This window comes from Manis pentadactyla, chromosome 13 (assembly GCF_030020395.1).
Source record: "Manis pentadactyla isolate mManPen7 chromosome 13, mManPen7.hap1, whole genome shotgun sequence".
Classification (NCBI taxonomy): domain Eukaryota; kingdom Metazoa; phylum Chordata; class Mammalia; order Pholidota; family Manidae; genus Manis; species Manis pentadactyla.
In genome coordinates, this window is record NC_080031.1 from 48949268 (window position 1) to 48967480 (window position 18213).

The window sequence follows — 18213 nt, forward strand, 5'->3', positions numbered from 1 at the left end:
CAAATTCAAAAATACATCAAAAGGATCATACACCATGACCAAGTGGGATTCATCCCAGGGATGCAAGGATGGTACAACATTTAAAAATCCATCAACATCATCCACTTCAACAAAAATAAAGACAAAAACCACATGATCACCTCCATAGATGCGGAAAAAGCATTCAACAAAATTCAACATCCATTCATGATAAAAACTCTCAGCAAAATGGGTATAGAGGGCAAGTACCTCAACAAAATAAAGGCCATATATGATAAATCCACAGCCAACATCATACTTAACAGCAAGAAGCTGAAAGCTTTTCCTCTGAGATCGGGAAAAAGACAGGGTTGCCCACTCTCCCCACTGTTATTCAACGTGGTACTGGAGATCCTAGCCACGGCAATTACACAAAACAAAGAAATACAAGGAATCCAGATTGGTACAGAAGAAGTTAAACTGTCACTATTTGCAGATGACATGATACTGTACATAAAAACCCTAAAGACTCCACCCCAAAACTACTAGAACTGATATCGTAATACAGCAAAGTTGCAGGATACATAATTAACAGACAGAAATCTATGGCTTTCCTATACACTAAAAATGAGCCAATAAAAAGAGAAATCAGGAAAACAATTCCATTCGCAATTGCATCTAAAAGAATAAAATACCTAGGAATAAACCTAACCAAAGAAGTGAAAGACCTATACCCTGAAAAGTATAAGACACTGTTAAGAGAAGTTAAGGAGGACATTAACAAATGGAAATTCATCCCATGCTCTTGGCTAGGAAGAATTAATATCATCAAAATGGCCATCCTGCCCAAAGCAATATGCAGATTTGATGCAATCCCTATCAAATTACCAGCAACATTCTTCAACGATCTGGAACAAATAGTTCAAAAATTCATATGGAAACACCAAAGACCCCGAATAGCCAAAGCAATCCTGAGAAAGAAGAATAAAGTGGCGGGAATCTCACTCCCCAACTCATGCTCTACTACAAAGCCATAGTAATTAAGACAATTTGGTACTGGCACAAGAACAGAGCCAAAGACCAGTGTAACAGATTAGAAACTCCAGACATTAACTCAAACATATATGGTCAATTAATATTTGATAAAGGAGCCATGGACATACAATGGGGAAATGATAATCTCTTCAACAGATGGTGCTGGCAAAACTGAACAGGTACATGTAACAGAATGAAACTGGATCACTGTTTAACCCCATACACAAAAGTAAATTCAAAATGGATTAAAGACCTGAATGTAAGTCTTGAAACCATAAAACTCTTAGGAAAAAACATAGGCAAAAATCTCTTGGATGTGAAAATTAGCGACCTCTTCATGAACACATCTCCCCGGGCAAGGAAAACAAAAGCAAAAATGAACAAGTGGAACTATATCAAGCTGAAAAACTTCTGTACAGCAAAGGACACAATCAATAGAACAAAAAGGTACCCTACATTATGGGAGAATATTTTTGTAAATGACAGATCTGATTAAGGCTTGACTTCCAAAATATATAAAGTGCTCATGCTCCTCAACAAACGAAAAGCAAATAATCCAATTAAAAATGGGCAGAGGACCTGAACAGACAGTTCTCCAAAGAAGAAATTCAGATGACCAACAGATACTTAAAAAGATGCTCCACATTACTAGTTATCAGAGAAATGCAAATTAAAACCACAATGATATATCACCTCACACCAGTAAGAATGGCCACCTTCCAAAAGACAAACAACAACAAATGTTGACTAGATTGTGGAGAAAGGGGAACCCTCCTACACTGCTGGTGGGAATGTAAATTAGTTCAACCATTGTGGAAAGCAATATGGAGGTTCCTCAAAATGCTCAATACAGACTTACCATTTGACCCAGGAATTCCACTTCTAGGAATTTACCATAAGGATGCAGCACTCCAGTTTGAAAAAGACAGAATCACCCCTGTGTTTATCACAGCACTATTTACAATAGCCAAGAAATGGAAGCAACCTAAGTGTCCATCAGTAGATGAATGGATAAAGAAGATGTGGTATATATACACAATGGAATATTATTCAGCCATAAGAAGAAAACAAATCCTACCATTTACAACAACATGGATGGAGCTAGAGGGTATCATGTTCAGTGTAATAAGCCAAACAGAGAAAAACAAATACCAGATGATTTTACTCATCTGTGGAGTATAAGAACAAAAGAAAAACTGAAGGAACAAAACAGCAGCAGAATCACAGAACCCAAGAATCAACTAACAGTTACGAAAGGCAAAGAGACTGGGGAGAATCGGAGGGTAGGGAGGGATAAGCATGGGGTAGAAGAAAGGGGGTATTATGATTAGCATGTATAATGTGGTGGGAGGGGGAAAGGGGTGGACTTTGCAACACAGAGAAGACAAGTAGTGATTCTACAACATCTTACTATGCTGATGGACAGTGACTGTAATGGGGTTTGTGGGGTGGACTTGGGGTAGGGGAGAGCCAGTAAACATAATGTTCCTCAAAAAAAGAATACAAAAAAATAATACTGCATTAAAGAAGTTCTATATCCCCCCTTATTAACCCAATAGAGTGATAGTAAATATAATACTCAGAGAAATCCTTATGAAGAGTAATTATTCACCTTCTTTGTGAGACTAATTGGTGTACCTGTAATCATATGTGTATATGAAGAATACATGTTGCTTTTTCTTTCTTTTCATAAACAGTCCAACATAAGGAGATTCAGAGCAAGGGATATATGGCAAAGATTATGGTCCTCTTCAAAATTATCCATTTTTTTCATAAACAGTCCAACATAAGGAGATTCAGAGCAAGGGATATATGGCAAAGATTATGATCCTCTTCAAAATTATCCATAAAATGATCTCTTGTATGTACATAACTTACCAATTTGTATGTGGTCAAACCTGAATGAAACATATATGAAGTTTTTTTCTTTAGTAAATAGTTACTTCAAGGATCTGCTATTGAGAGAAAAAGAGCATTAATTAATGAAGCAAAAATAATCACCGATTAGTCTTAGATCATAAGATAAAAATTTTATAATTATTTTGTCAATATCACAGATAATTACATATTAAATTGCTTTAAGAATAGGAGGCTGCTTTATTAAATCTTTATTTCTAAAGTTGCTCATATTCTTTGTTTTTAAAAACTCAGTAAATTGACTGCTTATAATATAATCAAAATGTCTGTCTGTTATTATCGATTTATTATAAATTTAATATCTCTATTTGATTTGTAACATCTTTCCTGTCTGTTAGGTCTTACGGACTAGTTTACTAGGGAACATACATTCACATCTATGGATCAGAAGATTTCACTTGACACAGCACAATTTTATAAACAGGATTTTGTATACATACCTGACTGGGCATGCACAATATTTAGGGCTCTAGTTAGACAATTTCAGGCATTAATTTATACATCAACTATCTAAAATTTTAAATTATTCCCTTTATCTTACCCATTTGATAGTCAATGTTAACTATTTCTGAAATGTATGTTTTGATACCATATTAACATCTTTATAAACACTGACTTATTATCTCAGCTTTAAAAATCCAGAAATTAAGGCACCTGTATTGTCTTTTCAGTTTCACAGTACTCACTACCAATATAAAGCATTAAAAAAAAGTGAAATGGTCTACCCAATAAAAGAAACATCAAAATTCATACTGAAATCTCATGTATATATTGGATGAATGTTGTAATTTATTCTAAGTTGATATTATAGCCATATTTCCCTTAGGGAGTAAAAATATTAATGAGTACTCTAGAGAGAATACTCTTGTCTTCTTCATAAATTACTAGCAACCTAATGGGAAGAATTATTAGTAATAATAGGTTCTTGTTTTATATTTAGTCAAGTTAATGTAACTTTTAAAAATCTGAACTTTAGCAGAGTGAAAATTGTAATGTAGGGTTAGATTTATCAAAGGATTTTCAAGAATTGAATTTCAATATAAAAATAAAAAGTAAAATAATGCTTTTTTTCTGTAATCATCTAAATCATTCTTCCAAATTATGATTATACCATAGACTTATAAAAATTTGCATTTTTCATTGTTAGACAAGTAAACTTTAGTACAATCTTTATGCATAATTACACATGCTTCGCCTATTTAGACTATGCACATGAAAGGTTTTGTTACAATCCTTCAAGCTCAAATTGGGTACAATTACAAACTTATTTCCACCCATAATTGCTATTTTTCTACCAGAATGATGGATTAATGTAAAAAAATTAATATCTATGAATTTTAAGAATAGACACATGTAGATCAAACAATATATGTGCATTTAGTGAGTTCAGGTGAAGGGTATATAGATGTCCATTATACCATTCCAATTTTCTGTAATTGTATAAATGTTCAACATAAAATATTAGGAAAAATTTAAACATGAACACATAAAAGACATTGAGAAAAATGAATTTCACAATGCAGCTCCGTGCCAACATTTCAACTCAGTCTTTCCTATGGCTTTGAAACTCTGCTTTACCCACTGTTTTCACTGAGAAACATTCTATTTCTGATTATACCAAATATTCATCTATATGGGCATCTATGTGAGCCATTTTTCATTTTATAAATTTATTTATTCATACTTTAATTTGAAATCTCTTTTTAGATCTTTAATTTTTTTCTATTGAACTTATTAAATAGATTTTAACTTCATTTAGTTTTTCAGATTACCTGTTAGGCCTTTGGGCAACAGAAAGAGATACTGTGTTATAACCAGAAAATCCCTATATATTTTTTCCTATATCCTTTCAAATCCACTTTTCCTCTCCATTGCTAGAATTTGCTTGATTATTGTGTTATTTGAAAATAATAATACCCATGAATCAAAGAATGCCTTTGAAAAATATTGCTTAACCAACATAATGAATATGGTCAATGGTTTTATAGTGTCTTTCTACATTGACAGATAATAACTGCACTAGTTAGATGAGGATTTAATAATGTACATAATTGTCAAATATTATGTTGTATACTTGAAACCAATGTTTGAACTATTTTTTTACTGGTTGGTGTGTTTACTTTTTCCTCAGTGGTAAGTGTGCTTTGTAGTTTTAGGGAACAGTCCTTTGTCAGCTATGTCTTTTGAAAATATTTTCTCCTAATTCATGGCTTGCCTTCTCATTATCTTGACATTGTCTTTGGAAAGCAGATGTTTAAATTTTAATAAAGTTATGCGTACAACTACAACTTTCTTGGATTGTGCCTTTGCTGTTATTAGATCATTGAATTTTAATTTTGATAAAGCATGTTTTTTCATTTTATCAGTTTCTCTTTGGTGTCATTTTAGGCATTCTCTGTAATCAGGTAGTTGAAATTTTATTTGTGCTTTCTTTATGGAGTGTCATAATTTTATGATTTCTTTTCTCAATTAATTTGGTAACCAGTCTCCATTAAATTGCTTTATAGTATCTTTCTCAATGAACAAATGACCACATGTGCATGGATCTTTTTCTGGACTATGTACATGTGTCCAGTGACCTATTTCTCTATCCATTCACTAATACACCAAAGTTTTAATTGTACGCTCATAGAAAATCTGAAATTGGATAGACTGATATAGCCAAATATTTTATTTTTTGAATTATTTCATATATTAGAGTTTCTCTGTCCAGTCCACATAAGCATTACTGTCAGTTTGTTTAGATGTATAAAAATCCAGTTGTGAATTGACTGTGACTGTGAGAAAGGCATGGATTGATAGGATAAGGAATGAAATCTTTATTGTGTTGTTTCTTACAGTCCATGAACATGATATGTCTTTGTTTAATTAATTGTTTCATATCTTTCACTGATATTTGGAGGTTTCCATCATACTGATCCTGAACCTATTCAGATATTTACCTGATATTTCAATTAGCTTTGGAGTTATTGTCAACTGTATTGTTTGCCTACCAAGTTCTTATTGCTACCAAGGAGAAATATGATGCACTTTCATATTTCATGTTTAAAACCTATGTCCTGTGACTTCACTAAACTGACACTAATTCTAGGAGGTAATTTTGGTGCAGATTTCTCCTGATTTTTTTATATTGAAAGTCATACCAGCTCAGAACAGGCACATTTATATTATTCTTTATAATTCTATGGTTTTCTTTACAGTTCTTATATTATTAAATTGCTAGGACATAGACTACCCACTGTTGAATGGGGGTCATAGGGATTGACATCCTAACCTTGTTCCTTATTCTAGTATTTAGGTATTCATCTAGTATTTAGTCTTTCAGCAACAAGTCTGATATTAAATATAGTTGTTTTCATGTAAATGATATTTGTCACCTTCTATATGCTGGTGGATATGATTTGCCTGTTGTTGAGGACATTTGTGCCTATACTTCTCATAGCTACTGTATGTTAACTTTTATGGTACTTTCTTTGTGGAATTTTTGTATTCAAAGAGACAAAATGTTGTTACATAATTCTCGTGTTTCACATTTTTTTGACTTATTCTTCTGATACTAGTAAAATAAAATTCTCTTATTTTAAGTTATCATGAAATTCCTTTGAAAATACATAGATAACACAGGTTAATTTTCTCATCTTATGGTCAGTTGTACCATGTAAGATCACAGTGTCATGGAACTGACATCTCATCATATTCACAGGTTTCAGTGATAGACACAGAAATTTGAGGGAGAATGTTTAGAATATTCCTACCACTAATTCAAAATTACATATGTACTACTATGCTTATTGTAACATAATTTATAACAAGATATGAAAGAAATATGTGTCCTTTGATAAATGAATGTAAGAAAATAAGGGATGTGTGCAACTCAACAATATAAAATTATCTGATATTGTCATTTGCAGTAAAATAGGTGGACCTAGACAGTATGTCAATTGTAATAAGTCAAATAGGAAAAGACAAATACCACATGATTTAACTTATATGTGGAATGAAAAAACAATGAACAAAACAGAAATAGACTCATTAACCAAAGAACAGTCTGTATTGTCATGAGCAGGGGGATGGCGAGTCTGCCAAAATCGGTGAAGAGAATGAAAAGGTACAGCATTCTGATCATAAAATGAATTCATCACAAGAATGGAAATAAAGCATGGGAAATAAAGTCAGTATTATAATTCTGTTGTCTGTTGACAGAAAACTACACTTTTCATGGTGAACATTAGGTATATACATTAACGTGCATATATATATATGTGTGTGTGTGTGTGTGTGTTAATATGTTGCACATCTGAAATCAGTATGACATTGTATACCAATTATATTTCAATAAGGACATAACGAAAATAAAAGGAATATTTCTTTGCATGACATACACTCATTTTTTCACAAATAACCTCGAAATAGTATTTTTCCACTTTAAGTTGAATGTAAAATTTTACATAAAACTAAGCCATTTTACCTACCTCACTTTCTGTGTTTTTTCTGTTTTTTATATATTACCATTGTAAACCTGGAGAAGACACTTTAGCTCTTGAATTTTATCAGCAATCTTATTTCAAAGAACTCAAGCAAATATAATATCTTTAGCTTTTCTGCCACTCTTCATTTCTTCTATTATTCCATATTTATTTTTGATAAAATTTCCCATTTGTTTCAAATAATTTTACAATTGTTTTACAGTAAGTCTCATGATGAATATCATAATTTTCCTTTACCTGGGAATGTTTCATTTTATTTTCATTCCTGACGGTTATTGGCACATTGCCAATCACCAGGGAAATGCAAACCAAAGCACAAGAGCTCTAACCTCACACCAGTTAGAGTGGCCACGATCTAAAAGACAGGAAATAACAAGCATTGGTGAAGATGTGGGAAAAGTGAGACTTCCTGCACTGCTGGTGGGAATGTAAACTGATGCAGACACTATGGAAAGAAATATGGGAGTCCTAAGCAGCTAAAAATAGAAATTTCATATGACCCAGTAAGTCCACTTGCAGGTATTTATGAAAATAATTCAAAATCCCTGTTTCATAATAATATGTGCACCCGTGTTTATTGCTGTGTTATTTACAATAGCCAGTATATGGAAGCAACCTAAGCATACATAAGCAGATTGATGAATAAAGAAGAGGTGGTACATATACACAATAGAATATTATTCATCCATAAAAAAGAAAGAAATCCTGCCATTTGCAACCATATGGACGGATACAGAAGGTATTATGCTATATGAAATAAACCAGGTGGAGAAAGAGAAATACCATATGATATCACTTATGTATGGAATTGAAAAGAAAAGAAATCAAAATTAAAATAAAAGTAGATTTATAGACACTAAGAGAGTTCTGGAAGTTACCATGGGGGAGCGGTTAGTGTGGCTGGGTGGGTGGTGTGGGTGAGGCAGATAAATAGGCCCAAAATCGCAATCATAAGTTGACCACAAGTTGGAAGTGCAGTATGCAAAATACAGTCAATGATTTTTTAACATCTTCCTATGTTGACACTTACTAAGTGTACTAGTTGGGATGAGGTTTTAATAATAGGTTTAACTGTAGAATCATTGTATTGAGTAACTGAAACCAGTATAATATTGTATTTCTGCTATAGCTCAATGAAAATAAATTAGAAATAAATCACCCAGTTTTCAAGAAATATAAACTAAATGACACAATTAAAAAAAAGGATGGTCATTTCAGTGATGTGATAAATGGTAAGTTAGGAAAATAAGATGTTCAGGAACAATAAACATGGAAATGCAAATCCAGGTTACATACGGAACCAGAAGTAAAATACAACATTGTGACCATATCAAACGGGTGTGAGGATGAAGAGCACCTGGATCGCTCACACACTGCTGGTGGTGATGTAAAATGCAACACCTCTGAGAAATGTGGTCAGTTTCTAATAGAGTAAACATATGCTCATGACCCAGAAATCATAGCACCAGCTTTTTTGGTGAAGTGGAAAATTGTATATACCAATCTGTATACAATATCAATCAATAGCCATTTATTTGGAATCATCAAAATCAGGAAATAATACAAATGTTCTTTAAGGATACATCTATAAAAAGTTACTGCTTGGCAATAAAAATTTACTACAATATGTGCAATAATTTGTATGAAATCCAAAGGAATTACTCTGAGTGAAAGAAGCAGTCTCAAAATTTACATATTGTTGATTCTATGTGTATACATTCTCCACATGGCAAAACTATGAGGATGAAGAGACGATTCCCTGCCAGGGGGGAGGGACTGAGTGAGGGTGTGGATACCAAGGAATTTGAGAGGGATTTGGAAAAATCTTTATGTTTTTTTATTGCAGTGGTAGCTACAAGACTCTAAAAAAGTGACAAAATTCATGGGCCCACATACCAAAAAAGGATATTAATTTTCTTGTAACAGCAATTTAGGATACATAATTAAAAGAAGTGCAGAAAATCCATGAGTTATGTTTGCATGCTCTTTTTATGTGCTTTTATTTAAATAGTGATTTTAATAGTGAAAATTATTATTATTTCTTAAACAAGAATTGTAACTTTAATGTTCAATTCGTTGAGGAAGAAATTCAGAGAAACAGGTCCAAAAAACAAAGAGTTGAATATATAATCATAGATAAGGAACTATTTATTAACACCAAAATGTTAAATCATAGATGCATAAAAGCAATTATTTTGACAATATACAAATATTAACATATTACTAATAGGAATGTAGTGTTCAATTTCCTACCTTGTTTACTATTATGACATGGAATATACACACATGAAATTTGCTATATTGCATCAACTTGAACTTTTTATAATATTGACCATCTAAATACAAGATAATGGAACTTGTACCCATTATTCTGGATGTCTTTTTGCTGATGACGTTTGCAAAGAGAATTCTCTCTCTCCAACCATAAGCCCATCATTAAAAAGAGAATAAATATTGGAAAACTCATAATTTACTAAAATAACAAATGAAAAGTCAGACTAAAGGAGATTGTAATATGCTACATAAGCCTGATGGTTAATCAAATAATTCTGTCTGGATATAAATATATACAGTTTAAAATTAAATATATATGTACCAGCATATGTATGTATATAGAGAGCATGGTAATTTTTTAGTATAAATATATAAGAACTTAGAATATATGCAGGCCTTGACACTGCTGGTTGCTTTACAAAGATTTGACTCAAATGAAAACCATATGTCCAGAAATTCCTGACATCTGAAAGTGTCCATATAACAAAACCCTTTCAAATATAGATTAATTAGAAATTTTTAGAACTGCTTGCACAAAGCATTTTCCCAAGAGACTAAGTGCAGCTGGCATGCCCTTCCCTCCTTCCAGGTGCCAGGACCTGGATGCAATGACTGAGGCTGCTGTCCACTGACTGCAAATGTTTGGAGGTACAGTGGATGGGTGCAGGGATGGATGCAGCTGCCAGGCTTGCTTTGATTCCTGAGAATAAGAGCCACGTGCTTAGAATGCTGAGGAGAAACCTGCGGGAGCCCAGGTGCTGGGTCATGTTTGATGGTGGTATTTCACCCATTTCTTTACTGTGAAAGAAGAAAATCCGTAATTTTGCTTAAGCCACATTTTTGGTGGGTGTTCTTTGATTCAAAGTTATGGTTTCCAAAGAATGCTTTAGTCAAACAACTTCCAACAAAGGAGAAAAAAAAGAAGATTTGAGAGGATAGTGGAGGGAATATATAGGAAGTTCCTGATTATAATAGGGTACCCATTTCTATTTTCTGAAGTTGTAAAAGCTGAAGGCAACAGATAAAGCAATTGAAGTTAAAATCTATTTCATAAAGTACAATAGAAACCATGTAGAGACATAAAAAGAAGATTACAAATCTTCTAATGTATCAGTAGAGAAATTTAAAATAAAAGATAAATGGTTAACATAGATGCCCATGTAGCTGAATTACCTGGGGTAAATGTAAATAGAATGTTTCCAGATGAAAATACAGGGTAAAGTTCAGAATTTCACAATCACAGGGAGATCAAATAAGAATGTGGGCAAGGGGCTGGATTGTGAAACTCATTTTTGTCAGTATAATTTTTATTTTCATGTTTGATTTCTTCCTCATGTTTTATCTTGAACAGTTACACAGTTATAGAAATTTGGAATGGCATAATATACCAATATGCCCTAGGACAGCTATACACCCTTCATCTAAACTCACTAAATGTGCATATATATATCGTATGATCTGCACACATGTATTTTTTAAGTTAATATAAACTAGTTTTATATTAGATCATTATTCTGATAGAAAACAACTTAAGTATTACAGATTACAGGTTAAAATACTTTTGAAGTTGCACTCAATTTCACCGAAGGCTTGTAACAAAACTCCATTTGGATAGTCCTAATGATATAAAGATATGTAATAATGAATAAAGATTGTGTTAAAGTTTACTTGTCTAGCATGACAAATACAAATTTTTACAGGTGGATGGTATAATTATATTTTGAAAGAATGATTTAGCTGATTACAGAAAAAAATGTAATAACATTATTTTACTATTTACTTTCATCTTGAGCATCCTTTGTTAAATCTTACCTAGACAGTTACAACAAACAAAATTTTACTCTTCTATAATTTAGCTTTCTTTCAGCTTACATTAAATTGGATAAGTATAAAATGAGTAAGTGCTTATTATTATAAGTGCCAATTATTAGGGTGGTAACATATGAAGAAGCCAATAATATTCTCCCTAGAGGAATTATTGCTTTTTCTAAGAAAAACATGGGTACCATAAACTATAAAATAAGTTGCAATATTCACACTGCATGTGAGTGAGGAGTTTGCTTTAGCTTTGGTTCCTCTTTTCCTTTGGGCAGATTATTTTACTTTGCCTCTGTTGAATGTTTTTATTGGGAAGGAACTCTCTGAAAAGGCAACTAAAGTGTGAAGTAAATTCTGCACTTTTTAAGCCAAAATCAATAATCTGATATTGGTGAAGACGTTAATACGGTATGAACATGTATACCTTGGATAAATCACTTAAACTGAATATTAAACAGGTAAGATAAAGGGTGTGGAATTTCAACTATTACAGAGTCTGTGTAAATAAATGTTTATAATTATTTAATTTCAACCCTAGAAATTGTGCATCCACACGCAAGTATGTATCCAGATCCTCTGGCTGTGAAGTTCTGCTGCATCAAACGGATTTCTCTGACCCAAAGACCTGAATGTGTGTCCCCTAAAATATCGGTCCGTGAGACCTAACAGGCAGTAAGGCTTCAACAAAGCAGGAAGAGCGATGAAATTTAGGACATTTTTGACTGCTTTAAATGATTACTTATCTATCCACTGAGTTAAAGAGGAAGGATATGCATTTCTCCTTTATCAATAGAGCCTTAATAAGAAATATCTTCTTATTAATTATTTTAAATGCAATTTTCCTTTATATTACCATAGTAAATAAATGATAATATTTTAATTATCTTAAGGAATTCAAGATTTATCAGGGATTGTTTTTGCTTGATTAACTAATTTACTTTTTCTCCATATAGTAGATCCATGAAGAAAACATTTGATAAAGAACAGAGCTGCTTATGAGGTTCATTTCATTTTAAACGCAGGCAAAGGGGTAAGTTATACAATTAAGAAAGCTGTTCTCTGGATAGTATCCATGAGAAGGCTAATCTTGGCCAATTTAATATTTAATGTCTCAAGATATTAATTTTTCTTGTAATAGTACCTTTTAAAATTTTATAAATTTACTACAACATATTCTTAAACTGAATATATAAAGATGTAGAAAACTGAAATTGTGCTTCTGTAGAGCCTTGATCTTTGTGAACTGACAGGGTAGATGTTTTTTGTTTCACACTTTTTAATTCAATCACTAAACACCCACTGATTGAATAATGATATCCAAGCACATCGTTGTTAGTATAATCATTTTCTTTCTTAAATTTCATGACTTTAATATCATGAAAATATTTTCTATTTTTCTCTGAAACATGGTACAGATTTTGGCTATGTGAAGGAAGAGTAAAATCAGCCCACAATAACATCAGAGATTCTTATTAAATATTACATGGGGAAGAGGGATGGGAGGGTGGTCAGAGTGGGTGAAGGGGATAAAGAGATGCAGGCTTTTAATTATAAAATAAATTAGCCATGGAGATGAGAGAAAAGTATATGGAATATAATAAATAGTATTGTAGAATACTTGTACATTATCTACAAATAGTCTCTACATTTGTCATAGTGAGCATTTAGCAGTGGATATCATTGTCAGATCACTATGTATACTCAAAACAATGCAAAGTGTACATTAACTATATTTCAATTAAGTAAGGCTAAGGAGCAGTAGCCCTCAGGTAGCTATTCAAGATTTTATTCATTTTATGTAATATATAAGAAATAGTGAAACTTTTTAAAAGATTGACCTTCAGAATAATTTCTGCAGTTTTCAAAAGACAGGCCGGCAGAAAGGCAGTGAAAATGAAAGATACAAAGAAAGAATAGGAAGGAAAAGAAAAGAAGGCAAGTTACAGAGAAATTTTGCATTACAAAAAACATGATTGACAATAATTTGATTCATCTGTATAAATAAATCTTTACAGGTAATTTGTATCATTTATACTATACATTTAATCTTGTCAAATATATCATCAATAATTTCCAGTAGATAAAATAAGTATGGAGGTTGAACCACTGAAAATGTTTACATTTTATTTTCTAATCATCTTTCTGCTTTTCTACCATATACATGTGGTACTTTAAAAATATAGTTTTCAAAATGACAGAAACATATAGAAGTAATGATTTTTAGATCTTCAGTTAAAATTATTGTAAATACAAATGCAATTCAAAAATTAAATGTCTTAGTATGACCAAGGGCTTCAATCATACAAAAATTTGTACCCTCATATATCCTTGAATAATTACACCTGTGATGACATGTTTGTTTTAAGGACAATGGGATTCAAATATCATGTGAATATATTTGTTTTTCTAGTTTCACTTACATTTAGACACTACCGACCTAGTTTTATTTTTTAAGAACTATTGATGACATACAATATTACATTGGTGTCACAGGAACACCCAAATGACCCAAAAATGGTGCCCATGAGCAAATGCTCACCACGGTGAGTGCGGCTGCCATGTCCCCATGGAATCACACTGCAGCACTGTGAGCTCTGGTGCCTGGGCTGTGCCTCCATCTGTCTGATTGGATTACCTTAATATGAAAAGTTTGTACGTCTTGTCATATATACATCTGCATCGCCAGTGGTAACCAGCAGTCTGTTCTCTGTCTTTATGAGCCTATTTATGTTTTGTTTGTTTATGTCTTATAAGATAACTTAAATTTTTTAAAATGCAGTCATTCTGGAAAACATGTTAAAACTCATACTTCAATGAACAGAATTCTAATTTATAAAAGCATTTCCATATTTATTCTCATCAACACATTTTATCTAAACAGGAGACACACTATTCATTATTTTCCACACAAAAAATTATGGTAATTATTCATTTTTATATGTCTGTTCATTGCTACCAGTTATTAAAATATATACCAGTATTTATTTATTATTGTTTGTGGGCTTTTTGTTGTATGTATAAGTGAAATCAGGGGGAGGAGGAGGAGTGAAAAAGGTGAAGGGGATACAAAGGTACAAACCTCAAATAATAAAACGAATTTTTCATAGGAACGGAAGTGCAACACAGAGAATATGACCAATCATATAGCAATATTGGGGTAACAGGGGGATCTACGTTTACTGTGGCAAGCATCCAGTATTGTGTGTAATCATTAAGTCACTCTGTTGTACATCTAAAGTGAACATAATATTGCATAAAAAGTATATTGCAAAAAAAATTATATACCTTGTAAAATACATAGTTCCTGCCTTAGAGGTGCTTAGAATTGAGACAGTGCATAAAATTATACACACTGAAACACTACAAACAAAATGAGTAAATGACCAAGTAGGTGTGAAGAAAACACAGGTAGCTCTCACTGAATTGTGAAATCCCAAACACTGGGGAAAGGCCCACAATGATTTTTACTGAGAAGGTAAATTGTTAAATGTCTCCTCAGGTTCTCAGAGGGCTTCCTTAGTGAGAGGATCTGAAGATGAATATTGAAAGAAACAACATGGAACCAGGAGATGTTTAACCTTTATTAGTTCTAATAATTGGAATATTTAATTAATGAAGGCTAACATATTCATAACCAACCACACACAATAATTTTCAAATTTCCAGTAAATAGTTCTCTTGCTTTTTTCTTTAACCTGTGCTTGTTGGTTTCCCTCCCTCCAGAGAAACCCCCGTGGAGAGAGGAGATGGACGGCTACAATCTCACCACTGTGACTCACTTTATCCTCACAGGGCTCTCTGACCTCCCCGAGGTGCGCTATCCTCTCTTTGCGGTCTTTGCTGTCACCTACCAGGTCACCTTGGTGGGAAACGGGGCCATTCTCTTGGCCATCGGGACCGAGAAAAAGCTACACACACCCATGTACTACTTTCTGGCCAATCTGTCCCTCTTAGACATATTCTGTCCATCAGCTACTGTCCCCAAGATGCTGGACAACCTCTTGACTGGGAATCACAGCATTTCCTTCCTGGGCTGTGCTTTGCAGCTTTATTTCCTGGTGGCCCTGGCGGGGACTGAGGTCTTCCTTCTCGCTGTCATGGCTTATGACCGGTACGTGGCCATCTGCTTCCCCCTCCGTTACACCCTCATCATGACTAAAGCTCGCTGTGCCCAGCTTATAGGTGGGACCTGGGCAGCAGGGTTTCTCAATTCCCTCCTCCACACAGTGTCCACCTTCCGCCTGTCTTTCTGCAAGTCCAATCGGGTTAACCAGTACTACTGTGACATCCCCCCAGTGGTGGCCCTCTCCTGCTCATCCACCTACATGGCAGAAATGTTTGTTTTTGTGGTATCAATTGTCTTTGGAATTGGTGCCTTCCTAACTACCACTGTCTCTTATACTTACATCATATCCACAATCCTAAAGGTTCAGTCAGTGGAAGGGAAACGCAGAGCCTTCTCCACATGTACTTCCCACCTCCTGGTCGTTGGGTTGTTCTATGGGACAGTAATATTCACCTACCTTCGCCACTCCTCCAACCAGCACTCCCCAGCCAGGGCCAGACTCATCGCCATGCTCTACGGGGTTATGACCCCAATGCTAAACCCCATGATCTACAGCTTGAGGAACACGGAGGTGAAAGGGGCACTCAGCAGGGTATTATGTCACAGAGCATGTTTACAGTAATTGTAGCAATAACAAAATGAGTCAATACTTATTTTAGAATACATTTATAGGACTTTATAGAAAATAATTTTATTTGACACATAATAAGTACCTACATATACACTGTATTTTATAAACATGCAAACATACAGATAAGTTTAATCATGCCTATCTGTATGGGTATACGTCTATCTGTCTCAAAGGGGAACTTAAAAATGTATTGTCCCCAAACAGACATTTCCATAAGTAGCAGAGAACATTAATCACACTATTATAAGAGGTATAACATGAGCCCATCTTTTAAGTTAACTTGGGTCTTTGTTCACATCTCTATCCATATCTATAGCTATACCTATACCATCTTTATTTTTATATCTACTTCAAATCAGTATCTAAGCATCTATCCATGATGTTTCTTTTATTTCTTTGCTTCTTGTGATTGACTGCCTATGCTGATAAATCTCCATAACATTAACACTTCCCTTATCCTGTCTTTCAATTTTTGCTGCCTCTTACTCTATAGATCTCTGCCTTTCTCCTTTTTAAGGTAACTCTGTCCATTCTCAGTTCCACCTGTCTCTCCAAAAAGAGGGCTTACTTTCTCTCTGATTTACTTGACCAATTCAGTTCATTTTTTATTGTCTTCTAAATTTTAGCATTTTCAAAACTGAAAGCAACGTCTTCTAACACACACACACACACACAGAAAAGCAAACACACCTTCTTATCAGCTGCCATGTACTTTTGGTAGCAATTGTTCCCAATTACACAGACTAAAATATCTGAAACTGTACTGTGCCTCAAAGACTAGCCCTTCTGTTCAGTGCGATTAGAGAGCTGCTGGTTCTGTGGGATGGTGCGCCTTTCTTACTTCATACCCTTTCCCTGTCACCTCTAGAAATGAGAATGTTTTCTCCGTGTACTAATACTTCTGTTTCTTTGCTTTATCTGCAATCATGGATCGTTTTCTCCATAGTTTTCCTCAACCTGGGGATCCCAGTTACCTTCCAGGTTTAGTCTCCAGTCAGATGGTCTCTCTCTGCATTTCTGATTCTCTTTTCACCTTGGGATTCAATATCTTCTCTCCTCCTCTTTTCTGTGTTCTGTCCTTCCTTTATCAATACTGAATTGTTCTTACACTATTCAAAGACATCCTGTTAACTCCTCTGTACTGATTAATTTTCCAAGTCATTTTCAAATCTTTATGAAGTGATTGCCTCATCATGAGTACTTGCTCACATCAGCTAGGCTGTGTGCATGCCTCCTGCCAGGCTCAGCATTTCCCTGACATACATCATCTGCAGCATTCCAGGGCTCTTCATAGTAGTAGCAGGTCAGCTGCCTGTCGTTTGATTTTATACAGTTGGAAAATCCATATGTTCCTGAGGAAGGAAATAAAGTAATAGTACTTCTTTAGTATTATAAATCTTATATTTGTTTTGTTATTTCATTTTATTACCTGTCATATAGTTTTCATGTGGTATGAAAGAATCCAGCCCACATTGTATAAAATAATAATGCATGAATATTTTTAATATATTGCCATGTAAAATTAAATAAAGTCTTAAAAACTCAACCATTTGTTTATTTTAGTTTCCAAATACTCAAATATTTGTTTAGTATTTCACCCCATATTAGAATGTAACACTCTTTGTGATCTGAGCGGTTTAACTATGTTGAACAACCATCCTCTAATTCTGAACTTTTTTCTTTTCTTTGAAATTTAAGATAATCTGAGAAAACCTTACCCAATATATTGCAAATTCCTGAACAAATTCTCATTTGATGTATCTGGCACTTGAACAGCCATGTGGATGCATATTTAAATGTCAAACAGCCCCCTGTAAATAACAAGCCACACCAGACAGTTGATGAATTTTTTGTTTTACTAATTAGTATGTATCTATAATATGGCATCTTATGTTGATTGCTTTAAAGCTAGACTGACAGCAACCATACATGAAAGAGGCATCAGGAAGTCGGAAGTATAGAAAGAATAAACCTGCTGGCAGTGGGGTATGTAGAACTCAGCAACAAAATGATGGTGTCGGCTCTAA

General features: G+C 33.7%; 1 protein-coding gene across 1 annotated transcript; it reads left to right on the forward strand.

The window, feature by feature from the left end:
• The first annotated feature begins 15218 nt into the window (after positions 1-15218).
• Positions 15219-16177, forward strand: LOC130680481 (olfactory receptor 5V1-like). Its single transcript, XM_057491105.1, has one exon. The coding sequence runs from the start codon at positions 15236-15238 to the stop codon at positions 16175-16177; it is 942 nt and encodes a 313-aa protein (XP_057347088.1). The 5' UTR covers positions 15219-15235.
• The last annotated feature ends 2036 nt before the right edge of the window (positions 16178-18213 follow it).